The sequence below is a fragment of the Sebastes fasciatus genome, chromosome 14 (genome assembly GCF_043250625.1).
Source record: "Sebastes fasciatus isolate fSebFas1 chromosome 14, fSebFas1.pri, whole genome shotgun sequence".
Taxonomy (NCBI): domain Eukaryota; kingdom Metazoa; phylum Chordata; class Actinopteri; order Perciformes; family Sebastidae; genus Sebastes; species Sebastes fasciatus.
The window spans coordinates 1,087,860-1,110,844 of record NC_133808.1 but is presented as its reverse complement, the minus strand read 5'-3'; the positions used below and the strand labels follow the sequence as shown (position 1 = coordinate 1,110,844).

General features: G+C 39.5%; 1 protein-coding gene across 10 annotated transcripts in view; it reads left to right on the top strand.

The window, feature by feature from the left end:
* Positions 1 to 22,985, top strand: part of pcbp3 (poly(rC) binding protein 3) — a 139,168-nt gene that overhangs the window by 26,893 nt on the left and 89,290 nt on the right. For 7 of the 10 annotated variants that reach the window (XR_012597023.1, XR_012597022.1, XR_012597019.1 and 4 more), the window contains exons 2-6: positions 12,596 to 12,717; positions 12,907 to 12,972; positions 15,197 to 15,302; positions 16,468 to 16,587; positions 19,148 to 19,252. Coding sequence is in view for 4 of the 10 variants with exons in the window: in XM_074658103.1 (XP_074514204.1) it covers positions 19,247 to 19,252 (6 nt within the window). In the remaining 6 variants the exon portion in view is untranslated. The remainder of the gene's footprint in view (positions 1 to 12,595; positions 12,718 to 12,906; positions 12,973 to 15,196; positions 15,303 to 16,467; positions 16,588 to 19,147; positions 19,253 to 22,985) is intronic. The other 3 variants (XR_012597024.1, XM_074658104.1, XR_012597020.1) reach the window with 2 other exon arrangements.

The following is a 22,985-nucleotide window of genomic DNA, read 5'->3' as shown; positions in this document are numbered from 1 at the left end:
GAGCAAACTTTCTCATTTTACAGCTGAACAGTACACTACAAGATGATTCTGAACACATTTGAGGAGAGAAATAGACATTACAGTAACAGAATATTAATTCATATGTGATCAGCGCTGCCTAGTTTGACCATTTGATCAGAGTTTGCGAGTGATTTGCAGCTGCCTCCGTTGAATGAACAGCCAATAGGAACGTTCTCTCTCTGAAATGTCCTGTGATTGGCCAAAGTCTTCCGTCAAAGGCTAGATGTTTTAAAGCCTGAAAACAGAGCCATGAGGAGGAGCAGAAGTCTAGTTTTCTCTCAGAACACTTGAACTACAATATGCTGAAAGGTTATTATGGAATTTTTTGCCCAATGATGCCAAAAACATTCTGCCTAATATTTAACATTTCCCATCTCTGCTAAATCCTTTTTTAACAAAGTGAGTGCTGTATCCCCTGCCAAAAGTTGGGGGTCACCCACAGCTTATTGTTGTTTGCAGGCTGCACAGAGGCATTTTGTTTTATCAGCTGTGACAAGCAACTTGTTCAATAAATACGATTCCACCACCAATTTATTCCAAGATTGGCAGTCAATCACGGACTGCTAAATCTATTTTATGAGCATTCCTCAGATTTACAGTCACAACAAGTCTCTTTCTAACGGGTATGACATATATCCTGCAAGCACGATGCTCTGTTTGTGAACAGATTGAAAATAGTTCTTTTATTTGTTCTGTTTCTATCATGTGTGGTGTTTATTCATCACCTACCATCTGTTTCTAAATTCTGATACAATTGATGTAGCTCTTCCAACAGATTAATCTGAATATATAAAAGATGTTAGAGAGTTTTTCTTGTCTTCAATGAAGACTAAGGCACAAATTAATGTAAATCTTTAAAAAAACATTATCTGTGTTTTCCTTATTATATCACTATAATTATAGTTAAGCTTATTGCTCATTGCCAGATGAGTAACATTAATGTGATGTCTGCAATCGAGGATATGAGCCTTATTAATCCTGCATACGTCTCCAGAAGGAAAGCTGCAAATCGTTCATCGCTCTATAATGTCCAGCACAAGTATTCATATCCAGATACATATATTTTTGATGAAAGAGAAGTAGAATGCTATGTGCCTTGTCTAAGATATCCCAATTCTATATTCACAGTCAGCCAAATGAGTTTCATGCATCATGAGACATAACCCCCTTATGTGCATGGAAATTGTACAGCTGTTTTTTCCCCTTACTAGTACAATTTTTTTCTGCAGATAAAAAGTGCCAGCTTTAATAAATCTGATAAATTACCAGTTGCAAACTGTTGACCAGTCAATTTTTTTTTCTGACAGGGCGCATTACCTGATTTTCTCCTTTTTATCAAGACATACTGCAAATGGAGCTTGATTGCTCCCCAAGGTGGCGACTTACAGATTTAATGATGTTGAACTAACTCTAAAGCTTTATTCTTTCTCAAGTGGATTTTCTCTCGTGAAGACAGCCGGTTGCTCCGCTCAGTTTCTTTCCCTCTTTCTCTGACTCTCAAACACACACAAACAAACAGCTGCACAGAAAGGAGCCAGATTATTTTAGAATAGTTACATTAATATATATGATTTCAAGTTCATAAACAATGGTACATTGGGGTGGCTGTGGCTCAGAGGGTAGAGCAGGTTGTCCACCAATCGGAAGGTCGGTGGTTCGATCCCCGGCTGCTCCGGGTCACATGTCGATGTGTCCTTGAGCAAGACACTTAACCCCAAATTGCTCCCGGAGGCATAGCCATCGGTGTGTGAATGAGTATTTAGATTAAATCCTGATGGGCAAAGTTGGCACCTTAGTAGCCTCTGCCATCAGTGTATGAATGGGTGAATACTGACATGTAGTGTAAAGCGCTTTGAGTGGTCGGAAGACTAGAAAAGCGCTTTATAAGTCCGAGTCCATTTACCATTACATGGACTTGCATTTATATAGCGGTTTTCTAGTCTTCCGACCGCTCAAAGTGCTTTATACTACATGTTAGCATTCACCCATTCACATACACATTCAGCAGAGGCTATCAGTGCCAACTTTGCCCATCAGGATCTAATCTAAATACTCATTCACACACCGATGGCTATGCCTTCAGGAGCAATTTGGGGTTAAATGTCTTGCTCAAGGACACTTAACCCCCCCATGTGACCCGGAGCAGCGGGGATTGAACCACCGACCTTCCGATTAGTGGACAACCTGCTCTACCCTCTGAGCCACAGCCACCCCAAATATACTCACATGACTAGTATATAGAGATGGACTGACATAACCCTCGACTTTACTGAATAATGCTCCAAAGTTAGACTAAATTTTGGCAAGGAAAAACTGGCATGACCATTTTCAAAGGGGTCCCTTGACCTCTGACCTCCAGATATGTGAATGAAAATGGGTTCCACGAGTCTCCCTTTTACAGACATGCCCACTTGATAATCACATGCAGTTTTGGGCATGCAGGGTTTTTTTATGCAGTATAAATGTGTTATTTTTGCATATTCAAAAAATTATGTTTGCATATTTCTGCATACTGGGGTCCCTAAACAGTCTTGGAATTGCATTAATTGTGTATCACTGTAAAGCTGAGACTCTTGTGGATCCAATGAGCCCAACTGTGTTCATGTGTGACGATGTTAGTCCCCATAGGAGACATTTCATTATATTTAGTGAAATCATTTTGTGAAACTTGACCTCACTGTATAAAATGACCTGTGGTGACCTCTAGGATAATCACAGCCTCATGAAACTTTACAGCCACAAACTAGAGACCTAGAGCATTCAGAGGATGGATGGATCAAACTAGAGACCTAGAGCATTCAGAGGATGAATGGATCAAACTAGAGACCTAGAGCATTCAGAGGATGAATGGATTAAACTAGAGACCTAGAGCATTCAGAGGATGGATGGATCAGACTAGAGACCTAGAGCATTCAGAGGATGGATGGATCAGACTAGAGACCTAGAGCATTCAGAGGATGGATGGATCAAACTAGAGACCTAGAGCATTCAGAGGATGGATGGATTAAACTAGAGACCTAGAGCATTCAGAGGATGGATGGATCAAACTAGAGACCTAGAGCATTCAGAGGATGGATGGATCAAACTAGAGACCTAGAGCATTCAGAGGATGGTTGGATCAGACAAGAGACCTAGAGCATTCAGAGGATGGATGGATCAAACTAGAGACCTAGAGCATTCAGAGGATGGATGGATCAGACTAGAGACCTAGAGCATTCAGAGGATGGATGGATCAAACTAGAGACCTAGAGCATTCAGAGGATGGATGGATCAAACTAGAGACCTAGAGCATTCAGAGGATGGATGGATCAAACTAGAGACCTAGAGCATTCAGAGGATGGATGGATCAGACTAGAGACCTAGAGCATTCAGAGGATGGATGGATCAAACTAGAGACCTAGAGCATTCAGAGGATGGATGGATTAAACTAGAGACCTAGAGCATTCAGAGGATGGATGGATCAAACTAGAGACCTAGAGCATTCAGAGGATGGATGGATCAAACTAGAGACCTAGAGCATTCAGAGGATGGATGGATCAGACTAGAGACCTAGAGCATTCAGAGGATGGATGGATCAAACTAGAGACCTAGAGCATTCAGAGGATGGATGGATTAAACTAGAGACCTAGAGCATTCAGAGGATGGATGGATCAAACTAGAGACCTAGAGCATTCAGAGGATGGATGGATCAAACTAGAGACCTAGAGCATTCAGAGGATGGTTGGATCAGACAAGAGACCTAGAGCATTCAGAGGATGGATGGATCAAACTAGAGACCTAGAGCATTCAGAGGATGGATGGATCAGACTAGAGACCTAGAGCATTCAGAGGATGGATGGATCAAACTAGAGACCTAGAGCATTCAGAGGATGGATGGATCAAACTAGAGACCTAGAGCATTCAGAGGATGGATGGATCATCCAGGGATTGATGCTTTTTCTTACAGCCCTTCTTTCTTTAGTAGTGTATATCATAATGTGCAAACCATTTATTATGTACGTCCTGCATCGGTATATTTAGATTGTAAACCTTGTACAACATGCTTTGGAAATATTTAGGATTATGCCAATAAAGAAAAATAGAAATGAATTTGTATGTATGATACAATTACACTCTCTTAGTGACTTCTCTCTTACTGCATGTAAAGGACACTAGTCAAAAGCCCACACACACACATAACACAACATGCAAATCAAAAGAGGCATACACTACATACAGTATGCACATGCACACAGTCTCATATCATCAACACACGCACATAGCACAAACAGACCCTGCACACACACAGTTCACCACCCGACAGCGGCTGTGATGAGCAGGCAGAAAGGAGAGCCTGTCTGGGCATAAATATGTCCAGCGTCAAGATATACAACTGGCAATTCCATCTCCAGTTGAAGCCTCGCCGATTGCTTTTTGCCCCTTCCCTGCAACTCATGCAGGCGTGCAATACACACAGACAAAAACATAGCCTTGCACACGTGCATGCACAGCACAAACACATAATACACACGCAATGAGGGGGGTCAAAGAGGGGATATCTAACAAAATGAAAATTACTTCTCAGTTCAATTGAGGATTATGCAAACACATCCATCCATCATACAGCGATGCTTTGTGCAGCGGAGCAGCAACCTACAACCACAGGATGCAGTGTTACACCGCAGTCATATCTAGCAGTGTGTCTGGGTGGTCACATCAGAACCAGGGTACTCTGTGATCGATCACTTTTAATAGATTTATAAAAAAAAAAAATTTTTCATTCATAACTTTGTGCCCATACATTTGTGCCCATACATTATATACTGTAATTTAAATTCCTGTTTATATTTTGACCAATTTGTTACTGCATTAAAAAGGTTTACACTTGAGTTGTAATTCCTGTTCATTTTAAAGATTTTTTACCAAGTTGATGGTGTAAGATTTATTTTTTTAATAATAAATACAAATTCACTAAATGTTTTTCTGTTGACAGAATCTCTTTATTTGTTAACACAATGCTTTTATACTGAAATATTTGCAGTGTTGTGGAAAATGCAGCGACTTGCACGGCTCCGTAAATGAATAGAGTACTGGCTTTTAATTGTGGATTATTATTACTATTTGCAAATGAGCACATGCTTCTTAACCTTTTGTGTCTAAAATAAATATAAAGGACATTTATAATCAAATGAACATGGCCATTATGAAAGGCAAACTTAATGTAGAACGAAAGGGCTGGCAGTAACAGCGCAGCATGGAAACGCTGTCTGTGTGGACACCACACGCGTGAGACACGCAGCAGTTCAACACGGTAGTTGTCACGCGTCGCTAAAGCACTAGGGCTGACCCGAATGCCTCCAAGCTTTAACCCTTGCCATGGTATTCAACCTCCAAAACACAATTCGAATGCTACGTTAAAAAAATAAATATATACTGGGAAAACAAAGTTCGTAAACTTGTGTTTGGTGGATTATTTCTCAGTTGTTACAATGCTAATTGGCATTGTATTTTACATGGTTGGAAAGCCTGTTTATTTACCTTCACAATGATGTCCAACTTGTAAGAATCATGCATTTGTGGGATGAGCAGCAGAGCTGATTATGTGGGTAACGCCCAAGAAAAATGTTCCAAATTCTCTGCCAATGGTAAACAGTGTATTCTCCTGTTGGTGTTGACTCTTGTTTTGAGTTGTTTGGTGGATTGGATGATTGAACTCTCTATCAGTAACAAGGAACAAACAAGACATATTGGCTAATTTACACTTTATTCATTTAATACACCATCAGGAGCCTCAGTAGCGGTGGAAGATCCATACGCAGCCACAACAGCCTGGCACCTCCTCCTCATGCTGGTCACCAACCTGGTCACATGTTGCTGTGGGATGGCGTTCCATTCCTCAACCAGGATTGGTTGCAGGTCAGCCAACGAGGTTGTGTTGGTCACTCTAACACGTACAGCCCGCCCAAGCTGATCCTACAAGTGTTCAATTGGGTTGAGGTCTGGACTCTTGGCAGGCCGTTCCATTCTCTCTACTCCCACATTGTGGAGGTAGTCTGTGATAATGCAGCCTTGCATAGAGCAACATCAATAAAACACTGCAATCAAAACCTAACAACGTTTTTCAAAATTAAATTTTTGCAACAAAATTATTTTAATCACCATTTGAATAAGTCTTTGAATTCAGCAACAACAAAGTGATGTGCTTTATACCAAAAACTGCACTTGCCTTTTAAGAGAAAACAGCTTTCTACACAATAACTATCTTGAACTATCACCTTAACGGTAGAACATTTAACAGTTGGTCCTCCTCCACGGCTTAATGAGTGAGCGAGGGAGAGAGAGAGCAGCCATAGTCGATCGAGCTACAGAGTGAATGAAGAGAGGGAGCGGCGTAAGTGAGAACAAAGCAGTGAATCAGAGAAATAAAACTATTTCTGAAGCCCAGAAAGGTCCTGAACACAGCAAAATAAGTAGAAAAGAGAGAATCCTGGCAGAGGGCTGCAGGGTCTCTGTAGCTACAGACACCAGCACTTCTAATGGGGCAGAAGTGATTATTGAGAAGGATTATTTTTGTATCATTCTATACATTATCTTTTAAGGAATTCCTGCATATCATACCTTCAAGAATCATAGTTAGAACATGTGCTCCTGGCCCACAACTAACTAAATCCTGAAGGTGTTTTTTGCTTTCTAATTTCTGGGAGTGCAGAACTACATAAACTTGATGATGTGACCCAGCAAATGCACATCAATGTTCGAGAAACTTTAACTGTCTTAAATGCAACTTTACTATTGTGTGTAGTTTTAGAGCTTGCTCATACGTTGTTCTCTTACAGTGTCAGTGTTCGGCAACTCTGACAAAAACACCTCGGAAGCAAAAATCCCTAAAAACGCAGCAGTCAAGAAAGCTGATGCACACTCTATAAACATAGCATGACTAATCCCTCCTCACAAATGACAAGGCTAGTCATCTTACACACAATGAATGGTCCCCCTCTAACTGACTTCAAAGCAAAGCATTTGCCACAACACAGTCTTGAGTGATGGAACTACATTTCTGTCAGTAGCACACAGGGTTAACTAAACAAGCAATTTCAGCGCGGCAGCATTTGCTAAAAAGCTCGATGGGGCCAGCTAAGCTCCTGTGATTGGCCTTTGTGTGTGAAAGTGACCACTTAAGTGCTATGCAGCCCCTCCTGAGTGTGTTTGTAGACATAAGCACTTCCTCTGACTTTTTGCCTGCTCGCACTGACTGTGTGTGTCCTTGGAAATGTATTGCTGTGTGTGTACATGCTCACTGGTCCATTTGTGGTGGTTTTGCATCGTGTGTGCAGGTGTGTGAGAGACTACATCTGTGTTTTTAAATGCCCTGCTTCATTTTGGGAGCTGTATAGTGCGTTTTCATCATTTCCAACAAGATTTTAATGCCCCATGTAAAAAAATGACCGTAGTTAAGCAGCTTTTGGAAGCGAGAATATTCACAGGTTCACTGACCCATTCACTGACCCAAATAGTGTCCACTAACAAAATATTAGTCAACTTAGTATGATGTGTTATTTTCTTATTTTGAGGTAATGCCCCCAACGACATTACATATTTACAATGACATTGATCTACTTTTCAATGTTTTATCTCCACTCCAGCACATTTCATTATATATATGACACATCAAGTCAAAGTAGGGCTGTCCTCGACTAAAGACATTTTTAGTTGACTAACTCTCATATGATTTTGTTAACTAATCGATTAGTTTCTATAATTGACAGATCTGTAAAACTAAATTTCTCCACAAAGAATCACACCAAAGCACTACTTTACATCTTGTGTTTACCAGAGATGTGCTCATACGTTTCTTGGAAATAAGTAATTTGACTAAAAAGAATCTTAGTCGACTAGACCAAAACGACCGATTAGTCGACTAATCCACTCGGAGGGGGCAGCCATAGATCAAAGTGCTGACTTAAGGGTGTTTTGGGGTGTTCACATCCATATTGGATCAACAGTGTAGGACTGGTAGCCCTTTAAATACTTGGTAAAATGCATCAGGAAAATGACCCTAAACATGCAGACAAGATCTGTGAAGGTTTTCACTTGCCATGTAACGCATATTATCTCAATCCAAGTGTTTACTGTACGTGTTTCACTGGCTGATGACCAGACTAAGACCCAAAGCTGGCTGAAGTACAGGCCTGGCAGAGCATTACCAGAACAGATACATGTTTGCTGGTCAGAGACCTCAGTCACTCAATAACTACAAAGGATTATGGCACTTAACATCAAACGTCAGTCCACCACAGTGAGCCAGACTGAAGTCAACAACTATTGGGTGGTATGGATTACCCTCCAATTCCGTAGACATTCATGCCCGCCTCAGGATAAATTGTAATCACTTTGATGATCCACTGACATAATGTAGTGCTACCATCAGGTCAAACATTTAATTGGTCCAATACTTTGGCATAAGACTAAATACCTGCAAAACGTAGGACATCCCCATCATCTTCAGCTGTACTTAATGTTTTGTGCTAATTAACAAACGTTAGCATGCTAAACTAAGATGGTGGTCAAGGTAAATATTATTCCTACTTAACCAAGGCCTATTGAAGGAGGCTGGGTCACGCATCATCAACGCGTCATATCTTTGGTAAAATCTGGTTTGCACTCGCCGAATTTGAGCCAATCACAACGCACGACCACAGCGGACACTAGTGAACCCTAGCGGACCCTTGCAGACTCGGAAAGTATAACTGCGGCTTTAGTCTTGCTAATGAGGTCATGACATGCAGTGCACAGAGTAAGAAGGATGGGATTTACTAAAGCAAATTAATGTGGGCTCCCAATTTTAAATGCCATTTGACTGATAGAATGTCTTGCTGGCAAATGGTGATAAATAAAGCGATGTAATACACGGGGGATTGCTGTGGGGCCTTCTAGTAAAAAGCTGCTCACCCGGCATTTAGTACGCCCAATAAGTTTTAACTGCTTCCATCCCACAATTCATCCACATTAGTGTCTTGGTCTGTGTGAGTCTTCACACATATTAATGGGACAAAATGAATAGGGATAGGGTGACCAGGTGTCCCACTTTATGAGGGACTGCACAGCATTTTTATCCCAGTTGTTGTCCCACATATTGAGACGATGTCCCACATTTTCTTTGGCTCTAGTTTTCAAAAGTCAAACAGCTGCAGGACAGACGCTTTTTTTAAATCTGGCATTTATCCTGTTGGCTGTGAAGAAAGCAGGGAAGGCTGTCATCACTGGGCTGTGGTTACTGTCAAACTGAGCACACGTGGGTCAAGTGCAGGTTGACCTGTCACCGTCTTTGCTACGCTATGCCGGGTCGCCGCAAACTCACAAACTATGCAGATTTAGGCCAAATACGCTGGAAACTACCACAAAGAAAAATAAATGCTGGAAATGCTACAACAAAGACTGTGAAACAACTTCTAAGTATTTATAAGCCGATTGAAGGCGATTCTCAGAGAGTTTTTTTGCGAAATTTTCCAGGGGGGAATACGACATGAAGTGACACAGTTCATGTGACAAGTTTCACAAGAAACGTTTGGGTCAAAAAGGGATGTGCTGATCTCTGGGTGCATTCGGGGAAAGCATAGAGATGTTACAACATCATCTTTGTCCCACATTTGATTTGTTGGGATCTGGTCACCCTAATAGGGATGCACCGACACCGGTTCGGAAATTGGGCCGATACTGACTCAAATAGCTGTATTGGGTATCGGTGACAATGGGGCCGATCTATTCAATTCAATTCTGTTTGTATACCATATACAATATATACTGACATTATAATTCCAGTTTAAGCTTTGAGCAATTTGTTGCTGCACTAAAATGTTTAAACTTGAATTGTAATTCCTGATAATTTTTAAGATTTTTTATTAAGTTGCTGGTATACGATTTATTATTTTAATAAATATCAATTCACAAAATTTATATCTATGAATTTATTTGTTACGTTTTGTTTCACAAAGTTAGGAAAACAATGTTTAGGTCCAGCCTGATGTTGTCTTACACATAACAGAATGATCCCAGTCTCTTCCACACAGTGAGACATACAGCTGATTAATGAAACACTGGTATCGGATCAGTACTCGGTATCGGCCGATATCCAAAGCCCAGGTATCGCTATCGATATCGGGTCTGAAGAAGTCAGATTGGTGCATCCCTAAAAAAGAATACACTACCTTACTATTGGAACAGATTTTCAAATTGTGAAAAGTCACTGACAGTCTTTGCTGAATGTGTGATGTTAAGTTTTACCAGTTTTACTTCTTTTTCCGGTTTCTATAATTAATGCATATGGCAAAAAGGCCTGTCTGGTTCCCTGACCTGTAGTTACAGCTGAACAGGCCTCATTGAGATCCAAGATGGTGTACAATTACCTCCTCACTCATTGCTGCCACTGCTGCCTGGGAGTGGAGCCCCACCACCGGCCCATTATTATTTTATGAATCACAGCTGAAATAAGACACAGTTATGACATAGTAAACATGTGCATGGACGCAGAGCATTTTTATACACTTGGTATAAACTATAAAATCATTTTCTGTGTGCACACAAGGTATTATTTTACATATTCCAATAAATGGTGCTCTGCTGCCTCCCCCAACATATCTTAAATGCTACGCTAATCTTGTGTGTGTGTGTGTGTGTGTGTGTGAGAGAGAGAGAGAGATAGAAAGAGAGAGATATGTGTTGCGTTCACCATCAGTGAAGGGCGAGTCCTTCAGCAGACGGGGTCGGTGCTCTAATCTGAGGAGGTGATGATATTGTGAGGATATTTAATGAGAGGATAAAAGCAAAAGTGAAAGGGGGGATGAGTATTAGCTTTTTTAGATATCATTAAACATTAATACTGTCAGGGGGCTGGAGCACACTGGGGTCCTTTTCATTGACTTTCATGCTGCGTGCTAATAGAGTTTCACCTCTGGGGACCTTCACACCCCCACCCAGCCCTCGGCGCAGCGCTAACGCTAAGAGAAGATCAGATCGCCACCCCGCTTCTTCCTCGTGTGTGTGTGTGTGTGTGTGTGTTAACTGTAGATTATGTGAGGTCATGCACTCTCTCTTGCTCTCCTTCTCTTGTCTTTTGCTCACCATGTATGATATACATGTATTATAACTAGTCTGAAACTATTAAAGGACCTGAAGAGACTAGCATATATTAACCCAGCACTTAATCCTGAGAAGCACTTCAAATACTTTTCTACATCATTTTAGTTTTGTGTGTATTTCCACAGTAATGCTTGAAGTATTTAGCAAATGACTTTCGCTCTAATTTCATGTTTTAGTGAGTTTTAGACTTGAGACATGTCAGCAGTGTCTTCCTCATACTAGTTCTATTATCTATCAGTGCTCAATTAGCTCATTTGTCAGCGATTTTGTGTGGACTGGCCAATGTTTTTTGTATAAAACAGACTTTTCAGTCATTATTTAGAAGCCTGTTTGTGTTCCCTGAATAATTCATAATAAATTAAATGTATTAATTAATAATTCAGTAGGGCTGCAACGATTATTTTTATGGTCAATTAATCTGCTGATTATTTTCTCAATTCATCGTTCCATCTTGAAAACCCATTCATTTCATTTGACTCATAATTAATGTAATTCTAATTATTATTATTATATTTTTTACTAATTCTCTCTTTTTAATTATTCTTAATGGTTTCTGTTTTTCATTTCACTGATATATATTTTAGCATCTACTTTCCTTTTACTGTCTAATTCTATCGTCTATCTTGTTTGAGTGTGTTGCATTTTTCTTTTCTTTTGTAAAGCACATTGAGCTACATCTCTTGTACGAAAAGTGCGCTATAAATACAGTTATTATCATTATTACTATTATAATTACTGTTATTATCATCTTTAAAATCCAAACAATAGTACAAATGCCTCCCACAGTTTCCTAATATTCCTAAAAGATGTCTTTAAATTGCTTGTTTTTCTCCACCAACATGTCAAAGCTTTAAACTATTCAGTTTCCTAATTAATAACACATACAAATGCAGCAAATCCTCACAATTAAGAAGCTCGAACTAGGGGATTGTTGGCATTTTTGCTTAAAAAAAAAAATTAAATGGTTGCCAATTATTTTTCTGTCCATTACCGAATTGATCAATAGACCAATTGTTTCAGCCTTACAACACACAGGTTGTTTATTTGCAGTTGCACTTCACTTGTATCACTAATGACAAATATAACAGTATAGAAGCATGTATCTATTTTTACATCCCGTTGTTCCTACATTAACTTGTGTTCAGGACGGACACCAGCAGCCAGTCATTTAATCAACGCTCCTTCTATCTGAATGGTGTTTGTCATGTGAAGCACCAACAGAGGGCAGTGGTCCCCTTCCAAACTAAAGAGGCTTGGCAGCGCACACAAACTCAAACCCTCCGTGTTTGTGTGTGTGTGTGTGCGCATGTGTGTGTATGTATGTATTTATTGTACAGCTGGGTGTGGCTGGGGATGAATGACTCAGTGGGGTATGGGCAGATGGTTATGGAAGGAGCTGTTACTGTACAAACCGTAAGTCACACTGACACCAAAATTAATAAATGAATCTCATTCACAGGAATTCCTCTCCTCTCCTCTCCTCTCCTCTCCTCTCCTCTCCTCTCCTCTCCTCTCCTCTCCTCTCCTCTCCTCTCCTCTCCTTCCCTGGAGCGCTGACTGTCAATAACTCAACTGCACAGTGTAAGAAACATTAACACAACTTGCATGGATGAATAATTCAGTCATTTTTGCCTATATTCAAAATTGAAGCGTTCATGCCTTCACTTCAGTATGATAATGTAATAATTCATTGTAACAGCAGAGGAGTGCATGGTGTGCTTTCATATATTCAGTGTTGTCTTGAAAGCAGTATTTTCCTTCCTCCAACAGATCCGCGGAACCCACTTCAACAATTTATTTGATCTTAATACGCTTCTGCCGGACAGGCGCAGCAAAGTAAGTGGCCGTGTTCAATTTGATTCTAAAGATTCCACATTCTTTGAACGGTATGCTGCCTGGATCACAATCCACCTCAATCACTTGTATGCTCTTCACACTTGGCTTGTGCTTGCAACATATTTCAGTGCAAATACAAGCCCTCTGAATTATCAAGCACATTTACCGACAGTATAGAGGTTAAGTAAGCCACAGATTCCCACAGGTTAATTAAAATCCCATTACTCCTTCACTCAACTATTCAATTCTACTACATTCATGAGCAACTTGAGTGTCCGATTTCTGGATGCACTGATACTGATACCAGATCAGATATCGGGCCGATACTGACTCAAATAGCTGGAACGGGTATCGGTGACAATGGGGCCCATCGATTAAATTCAATTCTATATTTGTATACTATACACATTATAGTCTGTCATTTTTATTCCTATTGAAGTTTTGACCAATTTGTTGCTGCATTAAAACGGTTTACCTGAATTGACTTGAATGAAATTAACTGAATGAAATTAATTATAATTCCTGTTAATATTGAAAGTTTTTTTGCCAAGTTGTTGGTGTATGATTTATTATTTTAATAATAACAAACAATTCACAAAATGTATGTTATGTTGTGTATTTATTTGCTACATTTTGTTTAAGTTAGGAAAGTGATGTTTAAGTCAGGCCTGATGTTGCCTTACACATAACAGAATGATCCAGTTACTTCCACACAGTGAGGCATACAGCTTATTAATGAAACACTGGTATCAGATCGGTCCTCGGTATCAGCCGATACCCAAAACCCAGGTATCACTATCGGTATCTTGACTGAAAAAGTCAGACTGGTGCATCCCTAGTCTGATTGCATTTGATTAATACAACTGTGAGGAAACATTCAGATTACCTCTTACACCGCAGCAGGCATTGTGGCCTGATGGACAGATGACAGTATATGACATGCAACAAAGGTTCCAAGGCTGGAACCCGGGACGCTGCGGTTATACGGCATGCTTTGTAACTCGGTTATCAAGGCGCTCCACAGCAGGCTGATTCTAGGATCAGACCTTCAGGGGGGCTCAGCCCCTAATGAGAATGTGACATTTGTACAGTACACAAGAAAACAGGAAAACACTAAATTCAGGCGCTGGTGACAATTCAATATATAATGGAATATATTGCAGTAAGGCTGTCAGTCATGCTCTATTGCTTTCAAATATTTATTCTCCTGAATATAAACTTTTCTCATTTATTGTTATCCCGTTTTAACCTATATCTATGGTAATAACGACCAATTTGACCCAACGTTCTGTCAGAACATTCAGCAATTTTATTTGCTAAAGTTTCAATTTACAGTACTTGTGTTTTTGAACTGTGCCATCATGAAATTCAAATACTGGATATTAAACCTGTTTAAATAAAGCCCTTTTTAAAATGTACCTTTGTCTCTAAGAGACAGTTTGCAAAATCCCAAAAATAATTTTAGAAAGTAATAATAATAGGCCTTATATTTAACACCAAGAGACCCATTTAGACCTATTTTTTGGTCTTTTTAGGGGGAGATAGCAGGTCAACAGTAGATGTCACATAGAAGTGGTGTACATCATCTGAAAGCTGGAACCTGAAGATTAATTTGAGATGGAGCTCAGCACTGTTTGTTCAGTTTTTCTAGTCATAAATCAGAAATAAACAGTGTATCAGGGCTTAGAACAGTATATGATAGCCATTCCATTGCTCTATTATGTCTCATAAGTTGTTGCAGCAATTTTGGGGTAGCTGTAAACTGCATGTGGTTATCATAGTATCAAGTGGGCATGTCTGTAAAGAGGAGACTCGTCGGTACCCATTGAACCCATTTACATTCACATATCTTGAGGTCAGAGGTCAAGGGACCCCCCAGTGAAAATGGCCATGCCAGTTTTTCCTCGCCCAAATTTGAAGTGTTATTAAGTCTCCTTTCCGACAAGCTAACATGAGGGTTGGTACCAATGGATTCCTTAGGTTTTTTAGTTCTAGTGATAACAATGTCTCCACTCAAGTCTCACTTCTACTCTCTTAAAGACTGTAATGTCGGCCGGGATCGGCGGCGGTCCCACAGGTCTCAAAGGGTTTGATAATATTATTTAGGGGTGATGAGATGAAATATACGTGTGCTTGAGCACCCCTATAAGACTCTAAAATCATCACTGCTCCACAGCATAATATTTGACCATGTTTTGATGTATTAACCCTTTCATCTGTTTAGGTGCATCGGCTAGACGTCTAGCCTCCCCATTCTGCTGGAAGGCTGTCAGCCACAGGTCACATGACCTGGAAGAAAAAAGCTGGGAGACTTTTGGGATCCCTCTTCGGTGAGACATGCCTTCTTAATGTTATTGCTTGCACACACTATGAGCAACATGATTGATGGGTTGCTCTACTCTGATTGAAAGGAGGTCGTTGGAGAATCTGTATTTGCTTCAAAATGTATCGATCCTGTGCAGAAACACAGGTTTTACCAAGAAAAACAATCTGTGTATTGATAATGTATACTTCAATAGAGGTTTAAAGCAATTTTTTAGTGCTACATAGTTTTGAAGAATCAACATTTGAAGGGCGAGTCCATTCTTTTTTTTTTTTTTTAGGTTTTTATATAATTCTGTAGCTTCCCAGCAGTGTTCCTTATGTATTCAAATCTGGATATTCACATTTTGGTCAAAGCACGTATGTTTTAGCATCAAAATGCTATTTGCCCAAGCCCTTCCAAAAACGTTTTCCCACGTGACCTGACGTATGTTTCTGCATGATGACGCTGTTACATACACAAGGCCTATACATCTATATAGTCAGTAACTTAAATTGCGGTCAGCATGCTCGCAGTTTGGAGAAGCAGACAGGAGTACTGGCACAGAAGCAAAGCAACGTACTGCTGTTGACGCCACGTTAGTTCGGATCTGAAAGTCACAGAATAACACAAAAAACCTACCCAACCAAGGCAGCAGTAGATCAGCAACTCCTGTGTTCTGCAAGGAAAAATTCAGTTTTTTTGTCAATGGAGTCTGGTGGCTTTGGAAAGAGCATGGAAACAGGCTTCAGTTCCCCATCAGAAAGGACTGTCTGACGGCGAGGTAAAGCGGTGAAAATATTGTAAATATGTCGTACATTTAAACTACTATTGACTTTTCAGGTGGGTCTTTTTCAGGTGGCTAAAATACATTTTTCTGCTGTTCCCGTCCAGAGGTGCTTTATCTTGTGGTCAGACAGCCTTTTCTGACGGGGAGCTGAAGTCGTAATATAGACTCCATTGACAAAACAGTCATTTTACCTCGCAGAACACAGGAGTATACATACAACCCCTCTTCACTTCATCGTCACTGCTTTTTGCTAACGGCTGAGTGGCTGTTTCCATTTGAAACCCCCAGAAAAAAACGCAAATGGAATCGACCTTTGAAGAAATGATGATAAAAGTTACCTGATTTCATATTTCATATCCCCTGTTGCAACCTCTCTTTTCTATTCCTTTTCATTGGGCTTTAGCATGGGCTGGTTATCAACCTGAAGGGAAGTCCAAAGGCTGATGAACTGACCTGTGTCTGTGAGACCACATTGCTCTGGTGTCCTGTATGCCCTGGGAACACAACACCCAGCGCAAATCTGGTGAGTAACTCATTTGACTGGCCAATATGGTAAATTGATGGTATTTACTCCTTTCCATTTCAGAGAGGTTTAAGCAAGCAGGTGTACTCTCTTTGAACTTTTAGACTGGAGGATGTTTGATGGGGGCTGTGCCACTGCTGTTGACGTGCGTCAGACAATTTTGAATTAACCTCGCCTGCAATCATAGAATTTTGTTTGGTTGGAAGGCAAGGATAACTATCAATGATACAGATGTAAACAAGGCAAAAGTGAGCATGGCTCACATACCCCCCCACTCACTGCTTGACCCCTACTAAAGTAGGGCCAAAGGTTTTGCCCTTTTGGAACTAAAGGAATCAGTCTATTGAGCACAATCTAGCTTGTTATTAGCTCACTTTCCTCAGGATAAAGTCAGTAGAAGACATATGGTCTGTGTTGTTGATGCTCTCCAGGTTTTAACCACTTCATTACTTGCTTGTATTTCAACACCTGGACTCTGTGTCCACGATGCCGGGTGATAGTGTCTGATATTTCATTAATTGTACATGATTTGGGAACTTGCCATTTAAGTTTGATGATGAATCCGACACGGTGCCAAGTCATTAGCTGTAGATGATTCATACATACATACATACATGCATAGAAATATTCAGAAATATTCATAGAGCGCTGGATTGTAGCATAAGCTGGTCTCTGATGAGAAAGCCATCGGGCACCCAGGACTTCTACCCCCAAAAGGCACAACTAGACCACACTGTCAACCATCATACCAAATGTTAAGTTCCTGAGTTAAATAGTTTCCGAGTTGTACTTCCGAAACGAAATCGAAGTCGGAAAAAAAGTTTTTGGCCCAAATTTCAAAACTTTTGGGCAAGTACTGCTCCGGACATGAAAGTATGACACGCAAACAGACAGCAGGACGGACACGCGGAGCGCTATATACCCCCGACTACGTTGTCGCGGGGGTTTAATAAATAGGAGAGGTTCAATGTCTATAACTACACATCAAGCATTCATATTTTTTCTGTTCTTTATCTTCCTCTTTTCTGCCTGTCAGTCAGCCTAAATATCTTTCTCTATTTTCTCTACTGTTAGATGAAGTAACAAGGCATATACTCCTCTGTCACTCCAAACTTCATCTCTCTTCGGTTCTCTGCAACACAGTGTCATTTCACACAGAGAGTTCAAACAAAATCTCCCATGAGCTTTAGGGTTCTAGTGGTCCGCCTAAACGTTTGGTAATGTGAACGCTTTTTCCAAACTTGGGGGTGCAGACCAAGAAACCATAACCCAACCAACCTGACACAGTGGACCATGTTGTGTGAGATGATTTGTGATTTATTGTTTGTGTAGCAGTAGCCATGGTTTGTTTAAACAAATTAACTCTGTAGCGTATAAGCTAGCCCGGTGGAGATTTTGACTACTAGTAGGTATTGCGATATACATTCCAGCTAATGGTTTCATGCTACTCCATTGATTGGTTGCAGTTAACCTTTGTCAACCATAGGTACCAACCCCGTCATGCTAGCTTGTCGGGAAGATCGCTAAATAACATTACAAAGTTACGCTAAATGTTGGCGAGGAAAAACTGGCATAGCTCTTTTCAAAGGGGTCCCTTGACCTCTGACCTCAAGATCTGTGAATGAAAACTGGTTCTATGGGTACCCACAAGTATCCTCTTTACAGACATGCCCACTGTATGATAATTGCATGCAGTTTGGGGAAAAAAACATGCAATATAATGTTTTATTTTCGCCTATTCTAAAACGATGCATTTGAATATTTCTGCATACTGGGGTCCCTAAACAGTCTTGGAATTGCATACATTAGGTATCACTGTAAAGCTGAGAGTCTTGTGGATCCAATGAGCACAATTGTATTCATGTGTGATGAAGTTAGTCCCATTTCATTGTAGTGAGACCATTTTTTGAACTTGACCTCCCTGTATAAAATGACCTGTGGTGACCTCTAGGATAATCACAGCCTCATGAAACTTTACAGCCACAAACTAGAGACCTAGAGCATTCAGAGGATGGGTGAATCAAACTAGAGACCTAGAGCATTCAGAGGATGAATGGATCAAACTAGAGACCTAGAGCATTCAGAGGATGGATGGATCAAACTAGAGACCTAGAGCATTCAGAGGATGAATGAATCAAACTAGAGACCTAGAGCATTCAGAGGATGGATGGATCAAACTAGAGACCTAGAGCATTCAGAGGATGAATGAATCAAACTAGAGACCTAGAGCATTCAGAGGATGGATGGATCAAACTAGAGACCTAGAGCATTCAGAGGATGGATGGCTTTCCTAGCTAGATTGACAATAAGGAGTTTTCTGAGAAGTTTCTAGAACAGAAGTGCTCGCCATCTAATCACCGAAAAATTAAATTCTTGCAGAAATCTCCAAATGTCAAACGTTTTTGATACCAAATCACAGCATGGCTTTTTCTATGGTGTGTCTTAAATTAATCTTCAGGTTCCCTGCTTTCAGATTATGTACTCCACTTCTATGTGGCATCTACTGTTGACTTTGTATCTACCCCTGAACATCCCCTGTCTCCCACCTCTAACCGTCTAGAAATGAGGGTGGAATGGTAAAGGGGTCAAGTGCCAGGAAATGTAGTCATGTGGATGTGGCAGCAAAACCAAGGAAGAACACTAGTAACCACTGTCATCAATGGAGGTAAATCACAAAGGCTTCAAAAGGTTCAATGCATTGTCAGGGCAATGGCTAACTACTAGGACTGGGCCATTAGGGTGAGGTCAAAGATCACTCACATTCCCATTCTAACAAGTAAAACAGTAGCAAAGAAAAGATTAATGCAAGTTGTATTCACAGGCTAAATTTTGGAAAGCAAAACAGAGAAAAGTCCTGTATCTGGGTACCACCAACCTGTGACAGTAAGCATCTTTTCAGTCTATAGCCATGCATCTATAGCCATGCACAGGCTGCCTGGCTGAACCAGCACACTGCCAGTATGTGGCCAAGTGTGCTATGCAGACATTTTCATGATTCAGGATGTGTCTCCAGTCCTCTCTAAGAGCAGGAAACAGAAAAAAGACCTTTCTCTCAGTCTTCTGCCTCGACCACAGAAATGGCTTGCGTCTGCAAAAGTTCTTGTTTTTCACTAGAGACATAATTACTCCCTCTTGGGATGGCATGCGTGCCTGCTGCACCAAAGTGAAAGAAGGTGCCTGTAACAGAAGTGTGTAGCTCAGAGGTAGAGTGTGCTCCATCCATTCAGTTAGATTGCAGACATCTCTCCTGCTGCCAACTGACGTTCAAACAGAAAATATTTTAAAAATCTTTTCAGCCCACTTTGCCATCAAAATATGCTATTCTTGGAAGGTTGGATTGAATTGTGTGTAGATGAATGAATGCTAGTGGTGACATCAGTTACATGCATGAATTACATGCATGTACCTTCAGATTCATGTCATGGTGATGTCTATCACCAGATTGGGCTGCCCTTTTTGTTGAGTAAAAGTGCATTTTACCACTTTAAACTGTGGAGTGTGGGGGAGAATTCCTTAAGGCAGACTTTACCCTTTGTCAGTGTAACAGCTCCTGAGATTTTACCAGGGATCAGGGGTTACCAAGGAAAGGCACTCCTATCAGGTTTGAAAATAGCACATCGACAACAAGTCCTAATAAATACACACAAAGCCGTGGGGTAAAACAAAAAAGGTAGAAAGTAGAAATGGAGCAAATATGATTATACAAGTTATTTTTATAAAACGGTCATTATATCGTGACAGTAGTGCATGAGACAGGTAATCTATGAAAAAAATCATGTGCCTCTGTGTCCTCCGGTGTTCCTAATGGCATCTGCAATATTTCACAGACTGGAGGAAAACAAGAGCCGAGCTGGAGTCTGCCGTCCAGCTGCCGTCTATGAGCCAGCTGTCAATCATTCGCGAACTTTGATCGATACGGCCAAACTAGGCAGCGCTGATCAAATATGAGTCAATATTCTGTTACAGTAATGCCTATTTCTCTCATAAAATGTTTTCAGAATCATCTTGTAGTGTACAGTTTAGCTGTAAAATGAGAAAGTTTGTGAATTCTTCCTTCAACAGTTGAGATACAACAACTATGAACAAAACAATAAATCAAGCAAATTTCTCGCAAATCTACTTCAACACAATAAAGAGAAATCTCGAATAACAACAGTAAGGAATTCAGCAGGGAATTATACAGTCTCTACAAGCCATAAATGATACTTTCCAAATTTTTTATAACAATCTATATTCTCCTGAAAATAATCCCGGTAATATTCTACATCCACCAACATTCTTTCAAATTTATATAAATTAATCTACAATATAGATAATAACATCCACCTGCCAACTGCTAAATGGGAAAGAGATTTATCTCTCCCCTCTGACACTGACCTCTGGACACAGAAATTCATTTGAAATGACCAAGAATACAAATCTGCAGTTGATTCAGTATACAATCCTCCATAGAACACACATAACTCAATACAAAATGCACAACATGGGTCTCTCCACCACAGATAAATGTTCACAATGCACTCTAGGCACTACAGATGACTACCTTCACTCCTTATGGCTCTGTCCATCCGTACCACACCTTTGGTTTCAGATAACACAGAAGCTCTCCACAATCTTGGGTTGCAGAATTCCCCTCTCCCTCATTATGCATATACTTGGTGACTTAACCTCAGCAGATCTCCCACCAAAATACACAAAACCCACACTGGTTGCCCTAGCTATCGCCAAGAAGGTCATCCTTACAAACTGGAAAAACAAACCAACAATAAACATCAATCATTGGCTAAACCTCATTACAGAACACATATCAATGGAAAAACAACAGCCTCTAAAAAAACAAATCTCACACTTTTTGATAACCTGGACCCCATTTCTCTCAAATCTCAACCTCAATTTCAATTTTGCTGATTAGCAAATGCCACTAAACCACTTACATCTCCATTCTCAGACCTACCCATACATGCAGTCATATGCATGTCATACACTCAACATTTCAGAACCAAACTGTTTCACATTTTACCCCTCAATACATCACCTATTCACACCCTGCTCACTTACATAATCGATCATCTACATCCTCCTTCCTTTCCTAAACCCTATCTCTTAACTATTTTAATTGTGCGTCATCCCTCTCTCTTCTCTTAGCCTCCCCCTTACCAATACCTCATTTCCCCACACACCTCGCACAATCGTTGCTCTGGTCTCCACCATCATAACCAATGGGATTTTTTACGTTTTGTACATTTTTATCATTCATTTCTTTATTTATCTTTTTCTTCTTAGTAATTTGTTTGTATGATTGTTGGTATTATTATTGTCTTAGTATAAAATGTGCTGCTATACAATACTATTATTATTATTGCTATATCACATGGATTATCAATCAATTATTATTGCATAATGGGTGTCCAACTTATCAGTGTATTAGATCACTATCTATTTTTTCACTCCCTTCAAACAATATTAGTATGCATATATGTGTTTCTATTCTTATTCTATTTTGACTTTGCTCTTAATAATAATAGTAATGGTAATATTATTATTATTATTAAAATTGATAAATTGGTTGCTGTTTCAATCCTTGATTCATTGGTTTATTTGGTTCTTTTCTTTCCTCTCCATTTGTAATTATTATTACGACTACCATTATTATTATTTTACTAATGAACAAATTAATTAAGTGGCTTATTTATTGATCTACTACTAATGTTACTATGACTATAGGTATTATCAATATTATTATTATTGATGCTGCTATTCCTACTTGTATTATTGTTATTGTTATTATTATTATTACTTTTATTATAGCTATTATTGACATGATATTGTCATGGTTATGGTTACTACTATTGCTATTATTATTATTATACTATTATCATTATTCCCCTCGGGTATTATTTTTAACATTAATGTATTTTACTTGTTTTTTATTAATACTACTTTTTTTTCTCTTCAATTATTATAACCTTACTTGTGTTGTTGTTGTTGTTTTTCCTCTCTTCTCTTTCTTAATTATAATTATATTAATTATATTCTTTATTAATATTACAATTTACCTCTATTAGTATTGTCATTATTATTAGAAGGTTTTTTTTTGGTTGTTGCTTTAATTCTAGTATTACTGTGGTTATTCTTATTAGTATACTGTCTAGTGGTTTACCACTATTATTACTACAATGTTTTCACTACCTTCAGACAACATCAACATGCATATATGTATTTCTATTTAGATTTTTTATTATTATTATTATTATTATTATTATTTTTGTTATTATGTATGTGTGTATATGTATGTGTGTATATATTATATACCATTATTATTATTACTACTACTATTATAATGAATCAATCGGATGGTTGGATGGCGGATGGATGGGTTAATTAATTGATTTATTTGT